At 43.3% G+C, this 23,382-nt stretch overlaps 1 protein-coding gene across 1 annotated transcript; it reads right to left on the reverse strand.

Annotated features, from left to right (window-relative positions):
• Positions 1-11,230: 11,230 nt before the first annotated feature.
• On the reverse strand, positions 11,231-17,091 carry CRYGS (crystallin gamma S). Its single transcript, XM_081911475.1, has 3 exons — positions 16,846-17,091; positions 12,941-13,183; positions 11,231-11,573 (listed from the first exon to the last, which is right to left on the reverse strand). The coding sequence occupies exons 1-3, from the start codon at positions 16,864-16,866 to the stop codon at positions 11,301-11,303; spliced, it is 537 nt and encodes a 178-aa protein (XP_081767601.1). The 5' UTR covers positions 16,867-17,091; the 3' UTR covers positions 11,231-11,300.
• Between the last annotated feature and the right edge of the window lie 6,291 nt (positions 17,092-23,382).

The raw sequence follows: 23,382 nt of genomic DNA on the forward strand, positions 1-23,382 counted from the left end.
TCCATTACAAGCTGCTGCTAACGCATCTCTCTCCTTGTGTACACATTGCAGCCAGAATTGTATAATTAGATATTCAAGGGCAAATGCTAACAGCCATTCTCTATCCTGGCAATTCTGAAAGAATAGAAAATATATTTTCAACCTGTAGTTCACGGTCACATTGTGCATACTATAGTTAAGCTAGCAGGACACCCTACTAAGAGCTAGTACTTAACAAATATTAAAAGAGAGCAAGAGATTGCCATTGGAATAAGTGGAGAAAGGCTGGATGTTGTTCTCGACCTTCCCTCTTTGTTCCCCTTCACAGGTTGCCACATGGACATTTCTAAACAGGAATCAAAAACAAAGGCAGGGACATTTTTGCAAAAGAGCTGAACTACAGCAATAGGTGAGCAATGGATTGCAAAGGCATTTTCAGAAGTCTCAGAAATATGAACTTGGACAACTTGATATTAACCTTGGACCAACAGAGATGTCCTCAGTTCAGAAGCAGAAGAGCAACAGAAATTGCCAGACTTCCAGAGATCAAAGCTATTGACATCCTTGGTATAACCGGTAGCGATGTTGAATCTATAAAAAAAAGCTGTGGAAATATGGATTTATTGCCAGGATACCTCATTCTGAATAGCACACCATATGTAGAAAAAAAATGGCAGCATCCACACATGAGAGAGAGAGAGATCAGCAGGTTTAGGGGAACCCCAAAGTTTGCAAAAAGAAAAAAAGCTTTCGCTTTAACCTATGAAAATTAAGCATACACAGTGGGCATAGAGTTCTGACTTTCTGTTGTAGGGGTCAAAAAATGGTTGTATGTGGAATGCCGTATACGGACACAAGCCCTGGCTAAAACCCTGGACAGGAACACTCCATGCAGCAACATTTTGTTGCAGGTCCCATTTATCAGCACAAGTTCCATCACAGGTAAGCAGTTAACCTAAAATTACATCTGTGCAGGCACCTACAATGCTACTGCCTTTAGGCACCTGATCTCCTGAACATTCAGAATATCATTTAAAATTCCAAGTCAGAGAACTTTTGAGGGAAATGGCTTCCAGAGGAATAGGCACATCAAGCCTCTTTCAGCAAAAAAAAAAAAAAGAAAGAGTCTGGTGACACCTTAAAGACCAACAGATTTATTATGGCATGAGGTTTTGTGGACCATAGTCCACTTCATCAGATGCAGAAGACTCTAGCAAACAGTTGCCTTTGCTATAGTCATTATAATTAGCCTATTCACTATACTGTTCTAGCCATGTAACAAGTGGAAAGGGACTCTTGGCAGTGGAAGGCACAAAAGTTTATAGAACAATGAGACTGATATCCCACATTTTCCTATGGTGTGTTGGGTGGATTTGGAGTCCAGCCAACAAAGGTTATGGGCCCAGCACACTTCCACTGTCCAGTTCTGCTAATTACTTACTGTATGTAAGTAAACATGGTGGCACTATCATTGAGATCCTCTTTCTGTAGCTTGATAAGTTAAGGGCACAAATGTAATGAAAGAGAGGGGGAGTTTGCTGCAGGGGGAATAACAGATAGTGAGAAGAGAGAAACTCTGTTTCCTCCTTTAAAGAAACTGGAGGTGCTTGTGCAACCTTTCATTGTTGTCTACTTTTACAGTGGTACCTTGGTTCTCAAATGCCTTGGTACTCAGACAACTTGGAACCCAAACACTGCAAACCTGGAAGTAAGTGTTCCGGTTTGCAAACCTTTTTCAGAAGCCAAACGTGCTCCGTTTTGAGTGTTACGCTTTCGATTTGAGTGCCACACTTCCGTTTTGAGTATTACACCGAGGTCTGTCAGTTTATGCTACTTATTTTGCATTTTTGCTTTTGCAGCTCTTTTTTGTTGTTTTTGTGACTGTGTGGAACCCAGTTCAGCTACTGATTGATTGCTTGTGTGACTGCCGTATATTGTTTATTGCTTTCATTTTATGGATCAATGGTCTTGTCAGATAGTGAAATGCATGTTAAATTGCTGTTTTAGGGGTTGTTTTTAAAAGTCTGGAACGGATTAATCCATTTAGCATTCCTTTCAATGGGAAAGCGCACCTTGGTTTTGGAACGCTTTGTTTTTGGAATGGACTTCCAGAATGAATTAAGTTTGAGAACCAAGCTACCACTGTACTTTTCGAAAAGCCACATGACCACACCAACTCTCTTTTTTTAAAAATAAATTGTTTAAATGAAAACAATTCAAAATTGCTGTAGGTATTGTGGGGGGAGGTGAATATGCAGCGTCCCACTGGCACCATCCAACAGACACCAGCAGTGCTGGTTTCTCTCTTGGGGGGCTTCTCCAGTGTATTGGTCAAAGTTACTACAAAACCTGCCAAGCTGTTTTGACCAGAGGTGGGCCACACACACAAATGTGCATCAGTGGCAACTCATTGTCAAAACTGCCTCCAATAATAATAAATAATAATAATAAATTTTATTTATATCCCGCCCTCCCCAGCCAAAGCCGGGCTCAGGGCGGCTAACAAAAATAAAACAGTACAAAGTACAGTACATACAACACTCTAAAATCATTCATTGTAAAATTGATTCAAATCAAGCCACTGGCAACCATTGTGCCAGAGCTCCACGAAGATTGCTGAGGGAGGGAGTCAGGCTGTGCCCTGGCCAAAGGCCTGGTGGAACAGCTCTGTCTTGCAGGCCCTGCGGAAAGATGTCAAGTCCCGCAGGGCCCTAGTCTCTAATGACAGAGCGTTCCACCAGATCGAGCCTCCAAGCCTCTGCAAAGCTTGAGTCGGCACACTCAAGGCCACGTTGCTGCAGCCCAGCGCGTTTCAGCACTGGAAAAGATCCCAAGTTTGAAAGCCAATATAAACAATCATTTAGACAAAGTAGAGGGAGCAAATACAAATGGCCAGATTTTCTGCCAGGCTCAAAGAGCTCCCTGCTTGCCCAGTGGATTAAGGATGATGGAGGAAAGGAATTAATTCCTTTAGTGTAATTAACAACTGGGCCAGTTCTGGAGGATCTTGGGCTGGTAATGAACCATGGCACCACTTTAATTTCTTCCTTGCCCCACCGTCTTGTTATTAAAACCAAGAATAGGTTCCATCAAATATCCCTTAAAGGGAAAAAGGGAAAGAGAGAGGGGAATGGAGCCGGATTTGTCTCAATGGAACATGATAAATTAGACTTTGCAGGATAAAGGGAGAAGGGGCGAAGGGGAGGGCACGGACTGTGAATTTCTATATACATGCTATGTAGAGTGTGTGGTATATATACCTACATATATTCTCTTTTGGAATGACCTCCTTATGCCCCATCCATCAGCCTGGGGTTGGTTTATTCTAACTAGCAGATTCTTTTCTTCTGTCTAACAGGCCCATCAGACACAATCTGCATGCCAATTACTGGAACAGACCCCCTGATACTGAAAAATGGAAATTAGCTGTCAAGGCAAGGCATCAGCTGAGCAGTTCCGATTGCTTGCTCTCTGTCTGTGGCTCATATCCATATCCACTCTGTTCTGTCTGCTGCTCCAACAAGGGAGCCCCCACTGGAAAAAGTAATCTAAAAAAAATTTTTTTTTTCTAAAACACCTACCACACTTTATTGTTATTCGTATTAGTTGCCAACATTGGGGCACAATGTGAAATTCACCAGAGGGCAAGAGCCGTTTGGAGGGGAGAGAAAGGAACTCTGATAATTGCATTTTGGTGCTAGGCAGATCAAGCAATCCAATAAAAGGACACTCAAAGGAAATGCTAATGTAGGACAAGTGGAACAAGCAAGCAAAATGGCTTCCGCGCACTCAAATCTTACTCAGCTTCCCCCTTTACATAGTCATGCCTGGCCCAGCTGTCCTGGCATAAGTGATGGGCAATGCTCTGTATGTGTACATGCGGATACATGGAGCCTCAGTTGTCACAGCAGCAGTGCTAAAATGAGGTCTCATGGGTAGGGGTTATCATGACTTATGTGTATTCGCCCTTATCACAGGATGTTCTGATTTTGATATTACACTTTTCAGATCTTTAAAAGCAATCTGCATGTCCATCGTCTAGTTCTGGATCGACAGCACAAAGGCCTGGAGTGTTGTTAGTGTTGTAATTTTTGAAAGTTGCTATATTGCACTAGCTAAGAGTGGGAGCTGGGATTCTCGTTTCAGCTAGGAACTTGCCAAGTGGACTTAGACAAGGCTCTGTTTTCCCAGCTTTGGCCTACATACACACATACACACACACACAATCCCCTGAGGCACAGACATAATCAGTGCTTGTTTCTGGGGGGACGCAGGGGTAGCCATACCCCTAAACATTTCGTGAATCTAAGTTTGGCCTCATTGAGGGGCAGTATTTCAATATGAGTAGGAAAATGAGAGTACTCCTAAACATTTTTTAAGAAAAAAAAAGCACTGGACATAATAATGATAACAATTATATGTCAGAGCATAAATGGAGAACCTGTGGTTCCATCTATTGCCAGACTACCAACTCCCTCCATCCCTGGCCACTGTGCATGGCGACTAGGGCTCTTGGTGCTTCAAGTCCAACCCCACAGCTTCCCCATCACACCTGTTCCAAAAAATATACATGAGAAAATTTGTGTGAAGTCCTTTGAATGCACAAAAGTGCTATGCAAATATTATTATTCATTATGTAAATATTATTATAATGCCCTCCATGACTTTGCTGCTACCCCACTTTATCTCTCTGCTTTCATATCTCTATCTCTATGCAACCTTCTCTTCTCCAGCCCTCCCCACCGTCCGCTATCTGAAGGTCTCCTGTGCCCTTAAACTATCATAGACATCACTGATATTGGAGGACGTGCTTGAGTCCTGAGCCATTTAGGGGTGGCGCTGTGGGTTAAACCACAGAGCCTAGGACTTGCTGATCAGAAGGTTGGCGGTTCGAATCCCCGCAACGGGGTGAGCTCCCGTTGCTCGGTCCCTGCTCCTGCCAACCTAGCAGTTCGAAAGCATGTCAAAGTGCAAGTAGATAAATAGGTACCGCTCTGGCAGGAAGGTAAACAGCATTTCCGTGCGCTGCTCTGGTTCGCCAGAAGCGGCTTAGTCATGCTGGTCACATGACCCGGAAGCTGTATGCTGGCTCCCTTGGCCAGTAAAGCGAGATGAGCGCTGCAACCCCAGAGTCGGCCATGACTGGACCTAGTGGTCAGGGATCCCTTTACCTTTACACTAGTACTAACCCCTTGAATTGGATCCAGTAGCTCACAGACAACCAGTGCATTGCTTTCAGGACTGGCGACACATGGTCCCATCACACTGCCCCACTCACCAACCTGTCAGCCACACGAGCAGCAGCTTCCGGTCCCTCTTCAAGGGCAACCTTGAAGGTGTAACAGCCCCACCTAGAGTGCAGTAATCCAGGCAGGATGTCACCAGGGCATAGAAAACTGAGGACAGTCCAGTCTAAGTTGGGCATAAGTGCTCTTTGCCACGGAAGTCACCTGAGACTCAAATAGCAGGTTGACAGACTGGTTCAGTGTCTCTGTAACGCTGACAGTAAAAAGAGAAGAATCCCAAGAATCAACTATAAAACTACAGGAGCCCCCTAAAGGCCAGAAGTTTGTAACTGAAGCTCACTTACAGGGATCTTCACTCCACCTGTGGTTGACATCCAATTTTAATTTTAATTCTAGTTCTAGGAAGGATCTAATGAAGGATTTATCATTTGTCTCCTAAAACTACTGTCCCAAAGATCCTTCAGGGAAACTGTGGTCTAAGACAGATGTAACACTGACTGTAAAGGGCTCACATTCAGGGCCCACTGACTTGGCCCCACACAAAGTTCTGCCCCAATCTCCCTTTCTCGACATACACAAACCAGGCTTTGACCTTCACCTATCCTCACTCCTGGAAAGGACTTGCATGCTGCTTATTTGCTGCTTTTTACTGTTTCCCACTAAAACCACTTCTCCATGAATTTGAATCCCCTGTGGGGAATGATTCAGCGTCTGTAGATTGATTTGGAATCAAACATTCCCTAAAAGAAGTGAGCTCACAGTGTGCCCCTCAGTCATAAGGGGAGCCTAGTACATCTGTCTCCCATCTTCACAACTGAAATGACAAGACTTGGTGTTACGACCCAATTTGGGATTATTTTAAGAGTGAAAAGCAGGTAACAAATCTTATAATAAATACCACATGCATATGAGTCAACTGAACGCTGGCTCAGCTGCTTTGCCATGTTTCAGGTTGCTTGTTTGCCTGATCTTTTGTTTGCATGTTTCTGAGCATGGCCTGCACTTATTGCTTCATTTATTATATAAATATTTATTGTTATATAGAACATTTTTAAGTGCTCAGCTCCTCTGGAGAGGTTGGGGGGTGGAATGTGTCTTGGTACAAACATCGTAGGTCCCAACCTGTCAAGGCTGTGTACAGACAGCTTTTGTGAACTTGTAGAACTGGTTTCTTCATAGTTTGATCCTGGAGAGGAAGACGCATGTTTAAACTAGAGCTGAGTCCAAGTTTCCCTGAAGAAAATTTCCAGAGATTTTTCTTTTCTACCCACTTCTCCCACAAAAGGGGACATTTTTCAGGATAGTCTTCAAATATTCTTTGCCTTTGAAGCAGGCAATGATGCTAGGTCTGGGCCATTTTAGTGGTTGCAAAATGGTGGCTGGTCTTTGGGCTTTGTGGGTGTCCCATTACCCCTCCTGAGAAAATGTTTGAGAAGTTATCGTCTCCATGGAGTATATGCTGCAGAATGGTTACCTTTCTCCTCCTAGAGCGCAGAATTTGTGGCGCTATTTTAGCTCTAGCTTAAACTGAACTTGACACTTCCTGCCCAGCACCACTTTATACATGCCCCTAGTGCAGCTGAGCCAATTTCATATCATCTGTGTGTCAAGATCCAAACATGTTGCCCATCACCAATCAGATCAGTTGTTCTCTTCTCGATTTCAGTGGCCTACAGCCCCCTTCACCACATACATTCAAAACACTGTGTTGCCACTTTAAACCGTCATTGGGCTCACACAGCTACAATTCCCGGCATTACCTGGGGAAAAAAGGGATTGACTCCTAAACCCATCTGGAAATTGTAGCTCGGGGGGGGGGGGATCTCCTAATAAGTCTCAACTCTTAACAAACCCCAGCTCCCAGAATTATCGGGGGGGGGGGAGGAGATAATCAACATTGTTTAAAGTGGTATGATACTGCGTTAATTGTGTAGTGCAGATGAGGCCTTAATCCACTGCTCACCTCATCACTTTCAAGTACACCTTGATCATCACACAAACATCCTAGAGCATGAGACTATTAATCTCAGGGCTGTGGGTTCGAGCTCCACGTTGGGCAAAAAATCCTGCATTGCAGGAGCTTGAACTAGATGACCCTTATAGCCCCTTCCAGCTCTACAATTCTATTACAGTGGTACCTCGGGTTACATACGTTTCAGGTTACAGACTCCGCTAACCCAGAAATAGTACCTCGGGTTAAGAACTTTGCTTCAGGGTGAAAACAGAAATCGTGCTCCAGCAGCAGCAGTAGCAGGAGGCCCCATTAGCTAAAGTGGTGCTTCAGGTTAAGAACAGTTTCAGGTTAAGAACGGACCTCCGGAACAAATTGAGTACTTAACCCAAAGTACCACTGTATTCTATGACCACCTGCTTTCCACAACCAGACTGAAGCAGAGTTCCTCGCTCTTGGCCCTATTAGAGTGTGCATCCTACTTGGCCAATCCCTAATTAATACGGTATTCACAAGGGTTGTATTATTGTAGCTGCTGACAAGCATCACATGCCCCTACCTCATTGCTACATAATAACCTCATATATCAAACTGGAAGAGACTGCAGGGCCCTTGCTATAGAAGTGCGCACTTTATACGCTGAATATCATTATCCAAAGTCCCCCGTTCCCTTGCTTGATATGCAAAAATTCTTAGGTTCCCCAGAGTACCCGGCAAAGAAAATGCCCACCCAAAATGAACATTTGTTATTTTCTAAGACTTGAGGCATAACAGAACCGGAGAAGCTGGGCGGGAGGGGGGTCATTGAAGTCAGCTTATCCAAAGATTTCATCAAACTGTCTCTATAGGTGTGGAAAGAAGAGAAAGGGTGGCACCTGGTGGCAAAGAGGTGAAGCACATCTATTCAAATTAGAAAAGAATTGAGAATTCTGCATCGAGAGGGCAGGAAGGAAATTGGGGCGCAACCTGAGATGCTTGGTAAGGAACCATACATGTCTAATTGCTGCTTATTCACTGGACTGTAAGCATGGCTAACTTTCTCTAGAGTAGACTGCAGTTCTTAACTGCAGGCAAAGGAAATAAAGCCAGTTTAGAATATGTTCTTTAAAGCAGAGGTGGGAAAACTTTTTCATCCTAAGGGCAGTATTCTGTTATTGGCAATGTTCTGGGAGCCACATCCCAGCAGTCGATGTGGCCAGAATATAGATTTTAACCTCTGTCCAATAGGCTACTTTCTACACACTCTCACACAGATTTTCACTTTTTTGAAATATGGCAACCCTAAAGGTAAAGGTAAAGGGACCCCTGACCATTAGGTCCAGTTGTGACTGACTCTGGGGTTGTGGTGCTCATCTCGCTTTATTGGCCGAGAGAGTCGGCATACAGCTTCCGGGTCACGTGGCCAGCATGAATAAGCCGCTTCTGGCGAACCAGAGCAGCGCACGGAAACGCCATTTACCTTTCCACTGGAGTGGTACCTATTTATCTACTTGCACTTTGATGTGCTTTCGAACTGCTAGGTTGGCAGGAGCAGGGACCGAGCAATGGGAGCTCACCCCGTCATAGGGATTCGAACCGCCGACCTTCTGATCGGCAAGTCCTAGGCTCTGTGGTTTAACCCACAGCACCACCCGCGTCCCTATACCCTAGTTAAGTGTAATTGGGGAATTTTATGCAGAGCACCTGCACAGTACACTAACCAGCTGATTAGGAGAGGAAGCCACATTGGCCGATGAACAAGTAGCGTTTGAGGAGGATAGAACCACTGTAGATTATTGTTTGGTTCTAAACCATTTGGTTGATAAATATGGGGGGGGAGATGTCCAGGGGGTGGTTTGTAAGCAGCATCCATTGACTTAAGAATAGCATTTGATTCAATTTCACACATGAGGTTCGGGGGGGGGGAGAGACTGTAAAAAAGACTCCTTTTTAAAAATTACACCAAAACAAGGCTTGTAAGAGTTTTAATGTATTTGGGCTTGGCCTCTGGAATGTGGTCAGCTCAACAAAAATATGTGGTCGAAAAAGCTATGAGTAGTATTAACATTTTAATGCATTTCTTCCAAATGAGGTCATGATTTTATACCTGCTCTGCTTGAAGTTCTTAAGGCCAAACCTTTAACTCAACTGTTTCATTAGATTCAAATTTGGGTGAGCCTTATAAAACCCACAAGACCTTCTGTGGTCTTAATACCAGTGCTTTTTTCTGGGGGGATGCAGGGGTACACATAGCCCTAAACATTTTGTGAATCTAAGTTTGGCCTCATTGAGGGGCAGTATTTCAATATGAGTAAGAAAATGAGAGTACAGTGGTACCTCGGGTTACATACGCTTCAGGTTACATACGCTTCAGGTTACAGAAACCGCTAACCCAGAAATATTACCTTGGGTTAAGAACTTTGCTTCAGGATGAGAACAAAAATCATGCTCCGCCAGCGCGGCAGCAGCGGGAGGCCCCATTAGCTAAAGTGGTGCTTCAGGTTAAGAACGGACCTCTGGAACGAATTAAGTACTTAACCCAAGGTACCACTGTACCCCTAAACATTTCTTTAGAGGGAAAAAGCACTGCTTAATACCTTAAGATAAATGTTCCCGGTACCAGGATGTGTTTTAAATGCTGCTCTATGATTCAAAGCTGTTTTTCCCTCCATTTCCACACAGGTTTGGCTGAGGGCATTTAACTTTTGACTCGAGTTGAATTTAGCCACTACTGCTTTGCTTCCTTTAGTTCTGCCTGATTCCCACAAAAACAGCTGGATGAAAGCCATCAATTTAAGGTTTATGCCTTCTTGGCTTTTTGCCACAATAGTTACTAAGTTTTACGTCTCGGTAAAGCAAAACACATATTGAAGCAATGCCTGTTTGACACTGAACAACAGAGCAATCTCTCTGCAATGAGAAAACTTTATCCCTGCTATGACTGTTTTCTAACTAGTCCCCTTGATACAATGGCACCTCATCTTTGGAATCTAACAAATCTAAAATATAGAAGAGCTTTTTCGAGTGCATGACTGAATGTGCTTCCTTCAGCAATACTTGAGAGTCCTTTTATGAGAAGCCCACTCTATAATTGTACATGTCCATGTTGAGATGGAAATTCTGAACGCATGGGTCCATATATTGTTATTTCATTTATTTATTTCTTTTGCTTTTTGTACAGAGACTCCAGTAAAGAGTTAATCACCCCACCATTATTATCTAAACTGGGGTGTTCATCTGATCATTGTATGAAGCTTTAAAGGTACTCCTGGACTTCTTTGTCTGCTTACAGTAGACTAAGTTAGCTGGAAAGACTACAAACTTAAATCAGCTTTATTTCAATTTAACAGATGTGCTGGCCAGGGCTAATGGGAGCTGCAGTCCTCTTTACCCTGACTTCGGACACCTGCAGTGTAGCTTTTTTAAAAACTCACCTTCCTTCTGTGACTCTCACTTGTTTTTAACTGTTTTTAACCTTGAGTTTTAATTGTTGTAAGCTGCCCTGCGGCTTTGGGGGTGAAGGGCAGAAAGTGCATTTCAAATCATAATAATCCAGAAATCTGGAGAGCGAAGGCTGGAGAAGGTTGAACCAATTGTTGGATTATCATAATGGAAATTACAGCGATTCTTATAGCTGTTAGGAGACCTCTATTCCCCTAACAGAGCTACGGTTCCTAGAGTGGTTTAATAGCCAATCCCTGTTCTCTTAACAGACTAAAATTCCCAGGATTCTTTGGGGGAAACTATGACTGTTTAAAGTGGTGGGATACTGCTTTAAATGTATAGTGCAGGTGGGGTCAAAAAGGGAAATGGGAGGGAATCCTGAAACCTTGCCCTCTGACTCCCCTCAGTTTTAGCCAAACCATTAGGAATATCCCTTTTAAAACAAACAAACAAAAACAGTATTCTATGGGCTGTCATAGAAAGTAAAGGGACAAACTTCATTTCTTCTCCACCCCCAATAATCTGAGCAAAACTCAAGTTTCCTTGTGAATGGATGTTGCAGAGATTAGTCATCTTCCTTAAAGAAAACACACAGACACACATTTTTACTATGAATGATGACAAGCAGAACTGAACTTACAAGTGCTTTATTTATGGCATCAAGTCAGCTTTCATGTTGGCTTTAGACTTAATGCTGCCCGTTACTCTGCAATACGGCGGAAGGACTGGACCACTGGGGACGCAGACCCCCACTCGACAGGTTTACTATACTCTCCTCTCTCCAGAAGATACTGCCTGCCACGGAAATTGGGGTGTTCGTAGAAAACCCAGGCCCCTTCCAGGACTTTGCAGGAGTGGATTTCGCGCAGGTGAAACTGATCCATGACAGAAGGGCAGTCTTCTGTGGATTCATGCATCTGGCCACTAAAGTCACCCTTCTCAAAGAGCTGAATTTGGTATTTGCCTGCACTGAGCTAGAAGGAGGAGGATGAAGAACACAACATGTTATTGAGGAGCTGAGCAGAGGCTGTGCAAAGTTCAGACGGCAAAATTGGATGGAAAATAGACATTACCCAATAAAGCAAGGAATGTATTGTGGCTGTGGATGCAGAACCAACCACCACTTTATGTGTCTTTAGTTATCTTTATTATACTTTTTATACTTTCTGTGTGATCCCTGTCAGCCAGTCCCCCCTAGCAAGAAGCAGGAAGAATCTAATTCATTACCAATTGTGAGTATAGAACAGATATTGAGAACTTGTCCCGTCCCCACCCCAGTTGTTGCAGGACTCCAACTCCCATCATCCCTGACCAATGGTCATCCTGGCTTAGCCTGATGGGAGTTGGAGTTCAACTTCTGGAAGACCACAGGTTCCCCATCCCTGTTGTAAAACCACATGGTGGGAACTGCACATGGCACAGGAATGGCTTGGCCAGTGCAGTAGAGCTGCAGCAATAACCTCCCAGAAGCAATGTTGTTGCTGCTGCTTACCGGAGGAATGAGGCAATGGTAAAACTGGGGCTGCACAGGTGCACTGGAAAAGCCAATCCAGCACTCCTGCCAATGCACTGACAAGAGTTCGTACCTCGTCATCATTTTGCCTCCTTCCTTCCAGTAAGCGGCAGCCGTGTTGCTGCCAGGAGGCTGTTGCTGTAGCTTCACCCCTCTGGGCAAGCTGTTCCCAATATGGCATATATCACCTTTCATATCCTATGGCATATCAGACTCCAAGGTTCCATGCAACATGCATTCTGTTAACCATGCTTTATAGCCTACCAGAACTTTTGCAGACCCAGGCAAAAGGCTCTATCAAAAGAGGTGAGTCCTCCAGCACCATCCCAGCCTCTAAAGCATGAGGTCAGGGATGATGGGAGCTGCAGATCAACAATATCTGGAGGGCACCACTCTGACCACTCAGGTGGATCAACTCATAGACATCTGGCTGGCCACTATGAGAACAGGATGCCAGATTAGATGATGGGTCTTTGCTTTGATTCAGCAGGGCTCTCGGAAGCAAAAAAGCTTTCACATTCTTCAATGCAGGCAGAGAACTCATGGCTTTCCATTTGTTGTTGAACTACAACTCCCATCAATACTTACCATGGGCCATGCTCCTTGGGGCTGATGGGAGTTGGAGTCCAACAACATCAGGAGGGCCACAGTTTCCTCACCCCTGTTTCAGTGTTTATCCATGTTAATAACATTAGATACAGATACAGTGTGAGAATCTGTGTGTACTTAAAAAAAGGGGAGACTTATAAATGAACCTGTCTCAAGTGTCAATATCCCATTTGCCCAGAATTCAGAGTTAAACAGGGAGGAAGGAAATGTCCGACTTACTAGCTGAATAGATTTGCATGAGCTGACGCGGTCATTTAGGCCCATCCATCGTTGATATTCAGGATATTCCCCATGAGTCAGCACATACATGTTCCCTGCAAAGTTTGGCCGCTCATAAACAACCCAGGCACCCCCCTCCACACGGATAGAATTGCAGCGGCTCAAGTCAGTGTGGAAATCCAAACAGTCCCTGTCAGACTCATAGCGGCGCCCCTGGAAATTCTTGCCTTCGTAGAAGGTGATCTGAAACACAAGCAAAGTACAAAATGAATCATGCTTCCGCTGGACATGGTGCAGCTTAGCTAAAATTACACAGACACGAGCGAGGGAAGTGTATAACAATTTCAGTTTCTCTCCATTTCCTATTTTTTCCCAAGCTTAACTCCAATTTGGCCCATATCTGCATCAGTTTGCAATTTCTTTCACATCTGCATGAAAATTTGTGAAGAATGCATCTTCTACAATGTGCATTTTACATGCAATTTTACCTCGTTTTTTGCAATTTTCCTGACAACTATTTTGAAACTATTTCTGTGCACTGTTTTGCTTGGAGAACTGCATCACAAAATTTGGAGAAGTGTAAATTTCAGTTCACATATTGATATGCATTTAGGTCAGTTTGCATTAAATTTATTTCCTATCCCTAAATAACAAGCTCCACTAGGAATTCCTCTTCCATCTTTAGGTACAAGAGAGTTGCGCAAGAGTACCTGTGACTTAGTTACCTTAGGTGACTGCCAAGGCTCATAAACAACCCAGGCATTGTTCTGTCAAGCTGACAGAGCATTTAGGCAAAAAGTACCCTGAGTCAACAGGAAGTCTATGGTAAGGTTGCAATTAGGTTAGCCAATATTACAGCAATAGGTACAGATGACATTTTGCATTTCTTATGTATGACATGACTCTCTTGAGCTCACAGCATTTCCTTACTTAAAAAATGTATAAACCACCCTTCATCCAAATGTGGATTTCAGGACAGTATGCAAAGAAATGTAAAATTACAAATACAGCACACAACAAACCAACAGCACAATAAAGTTAGGAGGAATAAGGCTATTAAACCAGCTCAAAATGCCAACATTCAAAATGCCTGGGTGAATAAAAAGGTTGTGACCTGATGCAAAAATAATATATTGTGAGTAGCAGATGTATGTCTCTCAGGAGGGCATTCCACAATCAGGGAGCCACCGCAGATAAGGCCCTCTCTTTTGTATATGATGTGTTTCACGTAAAGATGCAACATGGAAAAGCACCTCCTCTGACATTCTTAGAAAATGGGCACCTTGGTAATGAATCCTATCCTGCTACTTCACACAAGGGCATCACACTGAGCACCAGAGGGGGCGGGGAATCATCATTTCAGTTCAAGACAGGGGAACTCCAGGCTACCTTAAACACCTGTCCCTTTCAGAATGTGCATCAAAGCCAATTCACACAGACCCTATTTGGACAACATATCCAGGGACAGGAACATGAGGAGGGAAAGTGAGATCACAGCTGTCCCCTCCTCCAATATGTTCTATCCTTCGCGCATTCAAACTGTACAAATATTCAGTGGGTACACAGATTACTGTTTGGGGGAAGTGGTTGTGTGGGGATTACATTTGCACCCAATTCTCTGCATGAATCCTGCAGCAGAATCCCACCACTGGCCACCATCTGCTAGCACCACCCAGCAGAGCAAACAGAAAGCAATTTTCTATTAGCTCTGCTTCCACCAGAGTCTACCTACTGGACCCTTGACCAAGTACCAAAGGTTGTAGCTGCTTGACATTTCAGAGGCAGGAGGTGTTCTCCATTCTTGGTCAAGCCTCTTCTTCTTAAATTAGAAGAACATGAATCTAAAGGTCATGCAAAACAATACATTTGTATTTCTGTGCTTCATTGTTTGTACAAAGACCCGATTAGGCAATCCAGATTAGGACTAGGGTTAAGCGTGTGGGATGTAAACACAGGAGCAGTCAATGACAACATTCCTAGAGTGTACATGTTAGAACCTGGGGAGGGATGTCTGTCTAGCAAGCAGGTAAACTTCCTGGGGACGGACTTCCTCCGCATGTTATCAGAGGTGGGTGTGGCCTCACCTGTGCAGGTAAATGATAAAAGCACAGGGCAGGCAGCCATCTCTCTCTCTCTCTCTCATCTTCATCTTCTGAAGGAGCAACATGCCCTCTTGGCTCTCAGCCAAGAGAGGACAGTACTATCTTCCTACAAGATAGATTCTAAATGTATTTTACTTTTTATGCTGTCTGCCTTCTGGGATCATATTGTGAACAGAACGTGAGTAAACTCTTTTATACTTTTATAAAGACTGTGTTGTGTCTTGTATTTTAAGAGGGAACAAAGGGGAAATTACCAGAGTAATTATTATAGAGGTTCTAGCGAACCTATGCAGACGTTACCGTTGCGAACTTAAAGGGGAATGTCTATAAACTCTGCTGATATTTTGGGAACTTGTTAGCACAAGTTGGATTAGGATATAATCTCACAATATATGCTCTCCCGCACCACAGAACATTCCCACAAAGCGCCCTTCTCCATGTATCATTGCCAAATGAGGTGTGATAGGTGACCAACTCTTCAGTGGTGGCATGCCCTCCCCAGGGAGGCTCATCAAATAAGGGGTTGGGGGGTTCGGTAGTTATTTGCTTAGATTTTGAAACAAACAGCATCACAGATAATATCTGACAGGTGCCCATTATTCTTATGCGACCACTTTACAAATTGCAGTTACAATAGCAATGGCAGTATCTCCCCAGTAATCACAGCTGGGACATGTAAGACAAAATAGCACAGCAACAGATATGCAATGCAACATGAAGGGAAGACATCTAAGCCACACAAAAAATGCACTTTGTTTTTTACTCTGATAACCGATCAAGTGGGGAAATGGGTATGTTATGCAAGACCTCCCAATTGCCATAATTGTCCATTTGGATTTGTCAATATGAGTGACCCACACTTGACAATAGCAGAAGTCTGGAAATGCCCTCAGTGAAGCAGTGCCATATCTTGAAGCACAAGCAAAGCTTCCGTCTGAGAGCTTATTCTCCTATTATGAGTGGTTTTGCAGTTTGGCTTGTTAGTATGATGCGAAAGAAGATACAATTGTTCCCATGTGACCTTCCAAATTCAAGAGCTCTGTAATTTCGGGTTACAGACTCCGCTAACCCAGAAGTGGTACCTCAGGTTAAGAACTTTACCTCAGGATGAGAACAGAAATCACGCGGCGGCGGCACAGCGGCAGTGGGAGGCCCCATTAGCTAAAGTGTTACCTCAGGTTAAGAACAGTTTCAGGTAAAGAACGGACCTCCGGAACGAATTAAGTTCATAACCAGAGGTACCACTGTATGTGGAAGATCGCAGGTTCTCCACCCATTTTATGCCTTCTAAATAAATACAAATGTAGAGCACATACGAAGATACTTATTTCACATGCAGTATGCTGCAAGTTTATCAAGCTGAGTTGCATATCCTCTGCAAGACTATTGATTCTATATGTGAAATAAAGCCGCATTTAAAAGAAAAGCACGCCACTAATTCCATGTTCCTCTTTATTCCTCTTCCACAGAACAAACAACAACAAAGGAAATAAGCATCTCACACTGTCTAATGTTGTCATTTTCAAATACTGATCTCAGTTTCACAGAATTATATTTGCTGGAGCTGCTACCAGGAAAACTAGGAAAATCCGCGAATTATTCCAGGTGTTTGTTTATTATCTAACCTGGTACATTTTCCACTAGTTATAAACCACCTGCCTCCTTAGACAGGGAGCCACTCAAGGCTCTGCTCTTTTCTTGGTTCTACCAAGCTAGCAAACAATGCATTCCTGTTAGAAGAGGTTCATTTTCTTGCAGACAATGAATGGAAGAGAGGCATCCTGAGACCACAAACATACTTACCTTGCTTCCAGTTTTGGACATGATCAATGTGGGGTGCAAATATTCCTGGAGGAAGAGGTGAACTAGAAGCAGCTGCCAGAGCAAGAATCAGGAAGCCTCATTTTATAGTGAGCTCATTTTTAGACTAGACATTCGCTTTGTCATGAAAATGGCATCCAAAAATTGAGTCAGTGATTCTGAGGCTATTCATCTGTTCTAGAAAAACAAACAGGATTACAAAATAAAGGCAGGCTTCATTGCTCCTTTTATTTTTTGGCACTGCCTGTTGCATTATCAGGTTTTGAATGCTTTGCTGAGTCAGAACACTGGACTCCTGTCAGAAATATTCAAAATAAAAAGTGCTTGCCCTCTAATAATAATAATAATTTTATTATTTATATGTCACCCATCTGACTGGGTTGCCCCAGCCTCTCTGGGCGGCTTCCAACAAAGTATTAAAACACAAAAAACCTCAAACATTCAAAACCTTCCTGTACAGGGCTGCCTTCAGGTGTCTTCTAAAAGTCAGTTGTTTATTTCCTTGACATCTGATGGGAGGGCATTCTACAGGGTGGGCACCACTACCTAGAAGGCTCTCTACTGGTTCCCAGGAACCTCGCTTCTTGCAGTGAGGGAACAGCCAGGCTAAACATGCCCAGCTCCCTTAGCCGTTCCTCATAGGGCTTCATTTCCAGGCCTTTGACCATTTTGGTTGCCCTCCTCTGGACACGTTCCAGTTTGTCAGTGTCCTTCTTGAACTGTGGTGCCCAGAACTGGACACAGTACTCCAGGTGAGGTCTGACCAGAGCAGAATACAGTGGCACTATTACTTCCCTTGATCTAGATGCTATACTCCTATTGATGCAGCCCAGAATTGCATTGGCTTTTTTAGCTGCCGCGTCACACTGTTGGCTCATGTCAAGTTTGTGGTCAACCAAGACTCCTAGATCTTTTTCACATGTACTGCTCTCAAGCCAGGTGTCACCCATCTTGTATTTGTGCCTCTCATTTTTTTTGCCCAAGTGCAATACTTTACATTTCTCCCTGTTAAAATTCATCTTGTTTGTTTTGGCCCAGTTCTCTAATATGTCAAGGTCGTTTTGAAGTGTGATCCTGTCCTCTGGGGTGTTAGCCCCCCATCCCAGTTTGGTGTCATCTGCAAATTTGATCAGGATGCCCTTGAGTCCATCATCCAAGTCGTTGATAAAGATGTTGAATAAGACCGGGCCCAAGACAGAACCCTGTGGCACCCCACTAGTCACTCTTCACCAGGATGAAGAGGAACCATTGATGAGCACCCTTTGGGTTCGGTCAGTCAGCCAGTTACAAATCCACTGAGTGGTAGCATAGTCAAGACCGCATTTTACCAGCTTCTTTACAAGAATATCATGGGGCACCTTGTCAAATGCCTTGCTGAAATCAAGGTAGGCTACATCCACTGCGTTCCCTTCATCTACCAGGCTTGTAATTCTGTCAAAAAACGAGATCAGGTTAGTCTGACATGACTTATTTTTCAGAAATCCATGCTGACTATTGATGATCACAGCATTCCTTTCTAGGTGCTCACAGACTGTTTGCTTAATGATCTGCTCCAGAATCTTCCCTGGTATTGATGTCAGACTGACTGGGCGGTAATTATTTGGGTCCTCTCTTGTTGTGTATTTTCTAAACAACCCTGGGCCTCCTACTTCTTTGAGTCACGTTTCTCCATATATCTGGCTCCTGTGTTGGTGAACTAGCCTCCTTCTCAGGGGAGTCCCCTGTCTCCTCCTTGGTGGAGACGGTGTGCTCTGTTGCTTCCAAGAAAAGCTCCAGCTCTCTAATTCTTTGGATCATAGCTACACGTTCCTCCAGTTGCTGGACTTTGTCTTCTAAGAGGGCAATCAACATGCAATTGCTGCAGGTAAAGCTGCCTGCAACCTTTGGCAAGATGGCAAACATTGCGCAGGAACCGCAGGCGACTGCAGCTGTTCCCTCACCCTCCATCTTGAGAACGTGTCATTGGGGGTGGCTACAGCGGTCCTCCATCATAAAAAGCGTGAAGACAGGACAAATAACTCCCCCCCAAAAAAACCTAGGTCTCCCCCAACAAACGTTTGAGACTAGCTCCCCTAAATCTACAAGATGGATCAAACTATGCGCGCCTCCCACAGCTAATCACCTGCCTCAACAGAAACCCTGCCCCCTCTGACCCTTGCACAGGGAGAGCAGCTAATCAGCCACAAAGAAACACACACACCAGAAAACCCTTTTTGCTCCTTCTTCAGCTGCTGCCCTGCAAGGTAAACAGTGTTTCCATGCACTGCTCTGGTTTCACCAGAAGCAGCTTAATCATGCTGGCCACATGACCCAGAAAAACTGTCTGCAGACTAACGCCCTCGGCCAGTAAAGCGAGATGAGCGCCGCAACCCCAGAGTCGTTCGCGACTGGACTTAACTGTCAGGCGTCCTTTACCTTTACCTTTTAGAGTTGGCATCCATCTGTCTCAGGAGAAAATAAAGGAGTGAGCCTTTGAGGATGAAGTCAACGTGTTGGAAAGTTGCAGCACCTGCTGTGGCTGTAGAGACCGATACAGGAGAGACATGTTTTGTTGCAGCTGGGGCAGATGAAGGTCCAATCATGCTGCTGCTGATGCACCATGGAATTTCTTCTCTCTGTGCTCCTCCCAGTGGTCATTCTCCCTCTGGTTACTTCTATGGATTACCCAACCTGCCTGTCTCCAGGCACTGCAGTCGTCTGCAAGGGATTCCCACATGGAGGGGTTGGTGTTGCCAGCCTTCATTTCGCATTTGCAGACATCTTTGTAACACAGTTAGTCTGCCAAGGAGCCTGGTACATGAAGCCAGCTCCCTGTACAGCACGTCCTTGGGGATCCTGCCATCTTTCATTCTGTGGACATGATCAACTCAGTGCAGGCATTACCAAGATAGGAGTGCAAACATGCTGGGAATGTAGGCTTGGGAGAGCACATCTTTGTTTAAGACTCTGTCCCATTTGAGATCAATTTAGTGTGTTTAGCAAAGCGAACACTCCTTTGCTTTTGACTAGCCCTTACCAATTTATTCCCAGAATCCTGGTGATTCACAAATTGTAGCCCTAAACTTTACCTACCGTTATGTCCTCTGGATTGCTACTCTACTCAGAATTAGGGATAAATCAACCACACAATTAATCTTCTACTGCATTATTTTCAAGCATTTGACCTTATAACTAAACGAACCATTTACAGAATACCAAAGGAGTTCCTAAATCTGTTTTGACCAAGCTATCCAATGTGGCAAAGACCACTGCTAAACCCAAAAACATTGCCTAAGTGATAAGAAGGATCCAAATCTATAAAAGGAAAATTGAATTGTGCGCAATCAACCCAATTTTTATCATGACTTGAGATCAGCTGCATTCAGATGTTACATTGAGTTGGATGTGGGAGAAGAGAAATGAGCAGGATTTAAACCATGCAGCACAGAGACAGACACAAAATAAAATTAATTTGATGACCCAAATCCTGCACATTTTTCTAGATGTTAAAATACTTGCCAACTGGCATTTTTAAAAGCAGGAAGCTACAATATGCACAATAATGCACACAATTAATTGCTCAGAAGGTTGAATTTCAGTATGGCGCACTTAGAACCAATTTACTTCCTACAGAACAATTTGAGCTTTAATTATCCTTTGTGTGGGAAGATTTAAAAAGTTTGAAATGGTACAGCTCAAAAAATTAACTAGACGCTCATTACACTCGTCATTGCAACCAGCTAGCAAAATATCCCCATACACTTGAGACGTTATTTAACAGCAAAATCCCAAAATGGATTTATTGGTGGAAGAAAGGGGGGACGGGACAGAAGAGAGATTAAGAGAATAAGAGAAAATAATTTCAGAAGACATGGGCTAGCCAAGAAATGTCAGAGGCATTTAAAAAAATTAATAAAAACCTGAACATTAGCTGGCTTACAGTGGTCTTTCTCCCCCATATATTTGCCATTCTATGGTTATTTGAGACAGGAGAAAGGGTACCCCAAAACTTTACAGGAGGGATGGGGAACATGTTAGATTCCAACTCCCAGCAAAGCCAGCCAGAATGGCCAATGGTCAAGTAACCTGTGGTTCAGCAACATCTATAGGACCAGTACTTCTCCATCCCAGCTTTACAAGGATTCAGCATCCATTGGAAGAAATGGGAAAAGGCCTAGGCAGGGCCATATCTAATGGTGTCCCTCCACTGATGGCTCTTTGATGCAGAAGGGGTTTGTCCACAGTACCAGGGAGGGAGGCCAGTTTTTCCCAATTTCTCCTCCCACTGCCTCCCTCTATTTTGCTCCAGAAGGTTGGAGGACCCTTTAGAACAGTGTGAGAAGTTGCATGGGAGGAAGTGGCCAAAGATGCCTCTCATCTCCCTCCTGCTGACAGAAGCCTCCTCTGACTCAAAGAGCCTCCCATCAGTGGATGGACACCTTCAGATGCAACCTCTAGCATTAAACACCTTGAGATTTCTTACATTAAGTAAACTGTATTTAAGAGGACTGCTAGGGTCTGGATTTCTATCAATCTATTACTACTTAGAATGGTAGTTATGCAGAGAAACACGTTTTAAAAACGTGTTGCAGTTTACTAGCTTTGCAAAAAATAATAATAATAATGCAATGTAGTATAAAAACCTTGGTTAACTACTGCCCCCCAACCTTCTAGAGCACACAGCAGGGGCCTGCAGTGGGAGGGAACTGGCAAAAATGGCCTCCCTCGATGTGACTGCTGACAAAACCTCTGCTGGATCAGATTTTACAAGTTGTTCCAAAGACTAGAAGGCACTTTTACTGTTTGTAAAGTGTTTTTTCATTAGTTCAATTTATTTTCCCAGCCTTCTCTTCTTCGACCTAAAGAAAAATTCCACTAGATGAACCCTGCAGCGATATTCTGTTTTGAATTCTTCCCATTCCCATGTACCCAAAAAGCCACCGCGCTCTTTGCACATGATTGCACAGGTTTCAAAAGGATGAGGGGGGAGCAACACTAACAGCTCTTTCAAAACTATTGGGATTTCTTCCAGCAAACAGTGTTATGTTTGGGTTGCACGCTTCTTCATTCCTGCTTATTGGAACATCCTCACTTAACATGCCTTCTTCCATTAGTCCCCCCCAACATAAAAGATTCATCCCCATACCATTAAAAAGCAACGTGGGAAGCAGCATTTTTGCAGTGTATGGAACAGGATTGGGGCAATTTTTTTTTATTTTGTTCATTTTAAGTTCTGGCAACCTACTCCCAAGTCTTCAGGATAAATAAATCTGGATAAACATATTATTGAAATGCTTTGTTCACCAGAGCGATAAATAGAACTGTTTTGAAAGTAGTGAACTGCAATCTGTGGCAGGCTTCTTTCCAAAATCTATAATATATGTAAGATGTAATTTTTGAGGTATACTTTTGAATATTCTTAAAAACATGAAATGGGTTTAGGAATAATGTGACATTTGATCTGTGTGTGCTCCTCTTCAGTATTTTTGAGCTTTTAGTGTACTATTATCACGGTTTCTGACATTAATTCTGCAACAATTGAACCTAGAAACTTGCATTTCAGTCCTCTTCCATAAAAATGAAGAGTTATTCAACTGGGAGTTTCTGCTGCTTGAAAGAAAATGTGACTTTGTAAATGGAAAATTTTAAGATGGCTCTCATTGCACTATGAATCCAGAGTATTAATGAGAGCTGACATTTGTAGTATTAGACCAATTAGGCGTGCATGCTTTGAAGTCATTATAGATGAGAAGCATAACAAAGCACTTCTGGGGTTTGATGATGTGAAAGACATCCATGTTAAAACCGATTCCCTTGAATATTTTTTCCCACTGCATACAAGAGCTAGATAGTTTTAGTTAATTAGAAAAACCACCATGATTTCAGAAAGGAAGGATTTTAACTTGTCATCCATGTCAGCATTCAAATTTAGCCAACACCAAGTACACAAACAATCCCTCTCCCTCCACTTTTATACACAGAATGACAGAAAAGTTGCAAAATGTGAGTAGAAGGGGAGAAATATGTAGCTCTACTCAGAAATAAGCCTTAAAATAAGTTTAATAGAGTTTACTCCTAAGTAAATATATATATAGGATTGCAGGCAAAATGACTTTCTTTTCCTTTTAACAAGGTGCAATAGGAGATCTCTTGAACCACTAACTTTTTATAATTGAACAACTTTTGTTCAAAATTGTTATGCCTACAGTTGTCATAGATGACCTGAACACATGTTATGTCGCTTCCTTACCTTCCCATTTCAAAAAACTTTTGCCTGGGCTAATTCACTGTCCTACCTAGGTGTGTCTTCAGAAAAAGCAAGGTAAGTCAGTACACCTTATGGATTCACAATGTGTATATCCATCTTCAGAGTGAGGTGAATGTTTCAGATGAGAATGCTCTATCTGTCAAGTATTTTAAGGCAGCAGGGGACTGAGCAGGATACCAGTGGTTTTTTTTAAAGAGGAAAAACGGTGCCTCCATGGCCCTTATTATGTTGTATAATGACAATACTGAAAAAGGTCATTTTTAATTAAAATA

The sequence above is a fragment of the Podarcis melisellensis genome, assembly GCF_964234715.1.
Source record: "Podarcis melisellensis genome assembly, chromosome: 5".
NCBI classification, from domain to species: Eukaryota; Metazoa; Chordata; class Lepidosauria; order Squamata; family Lacertidae; genus Podarcis; species Podarcis melisellensis.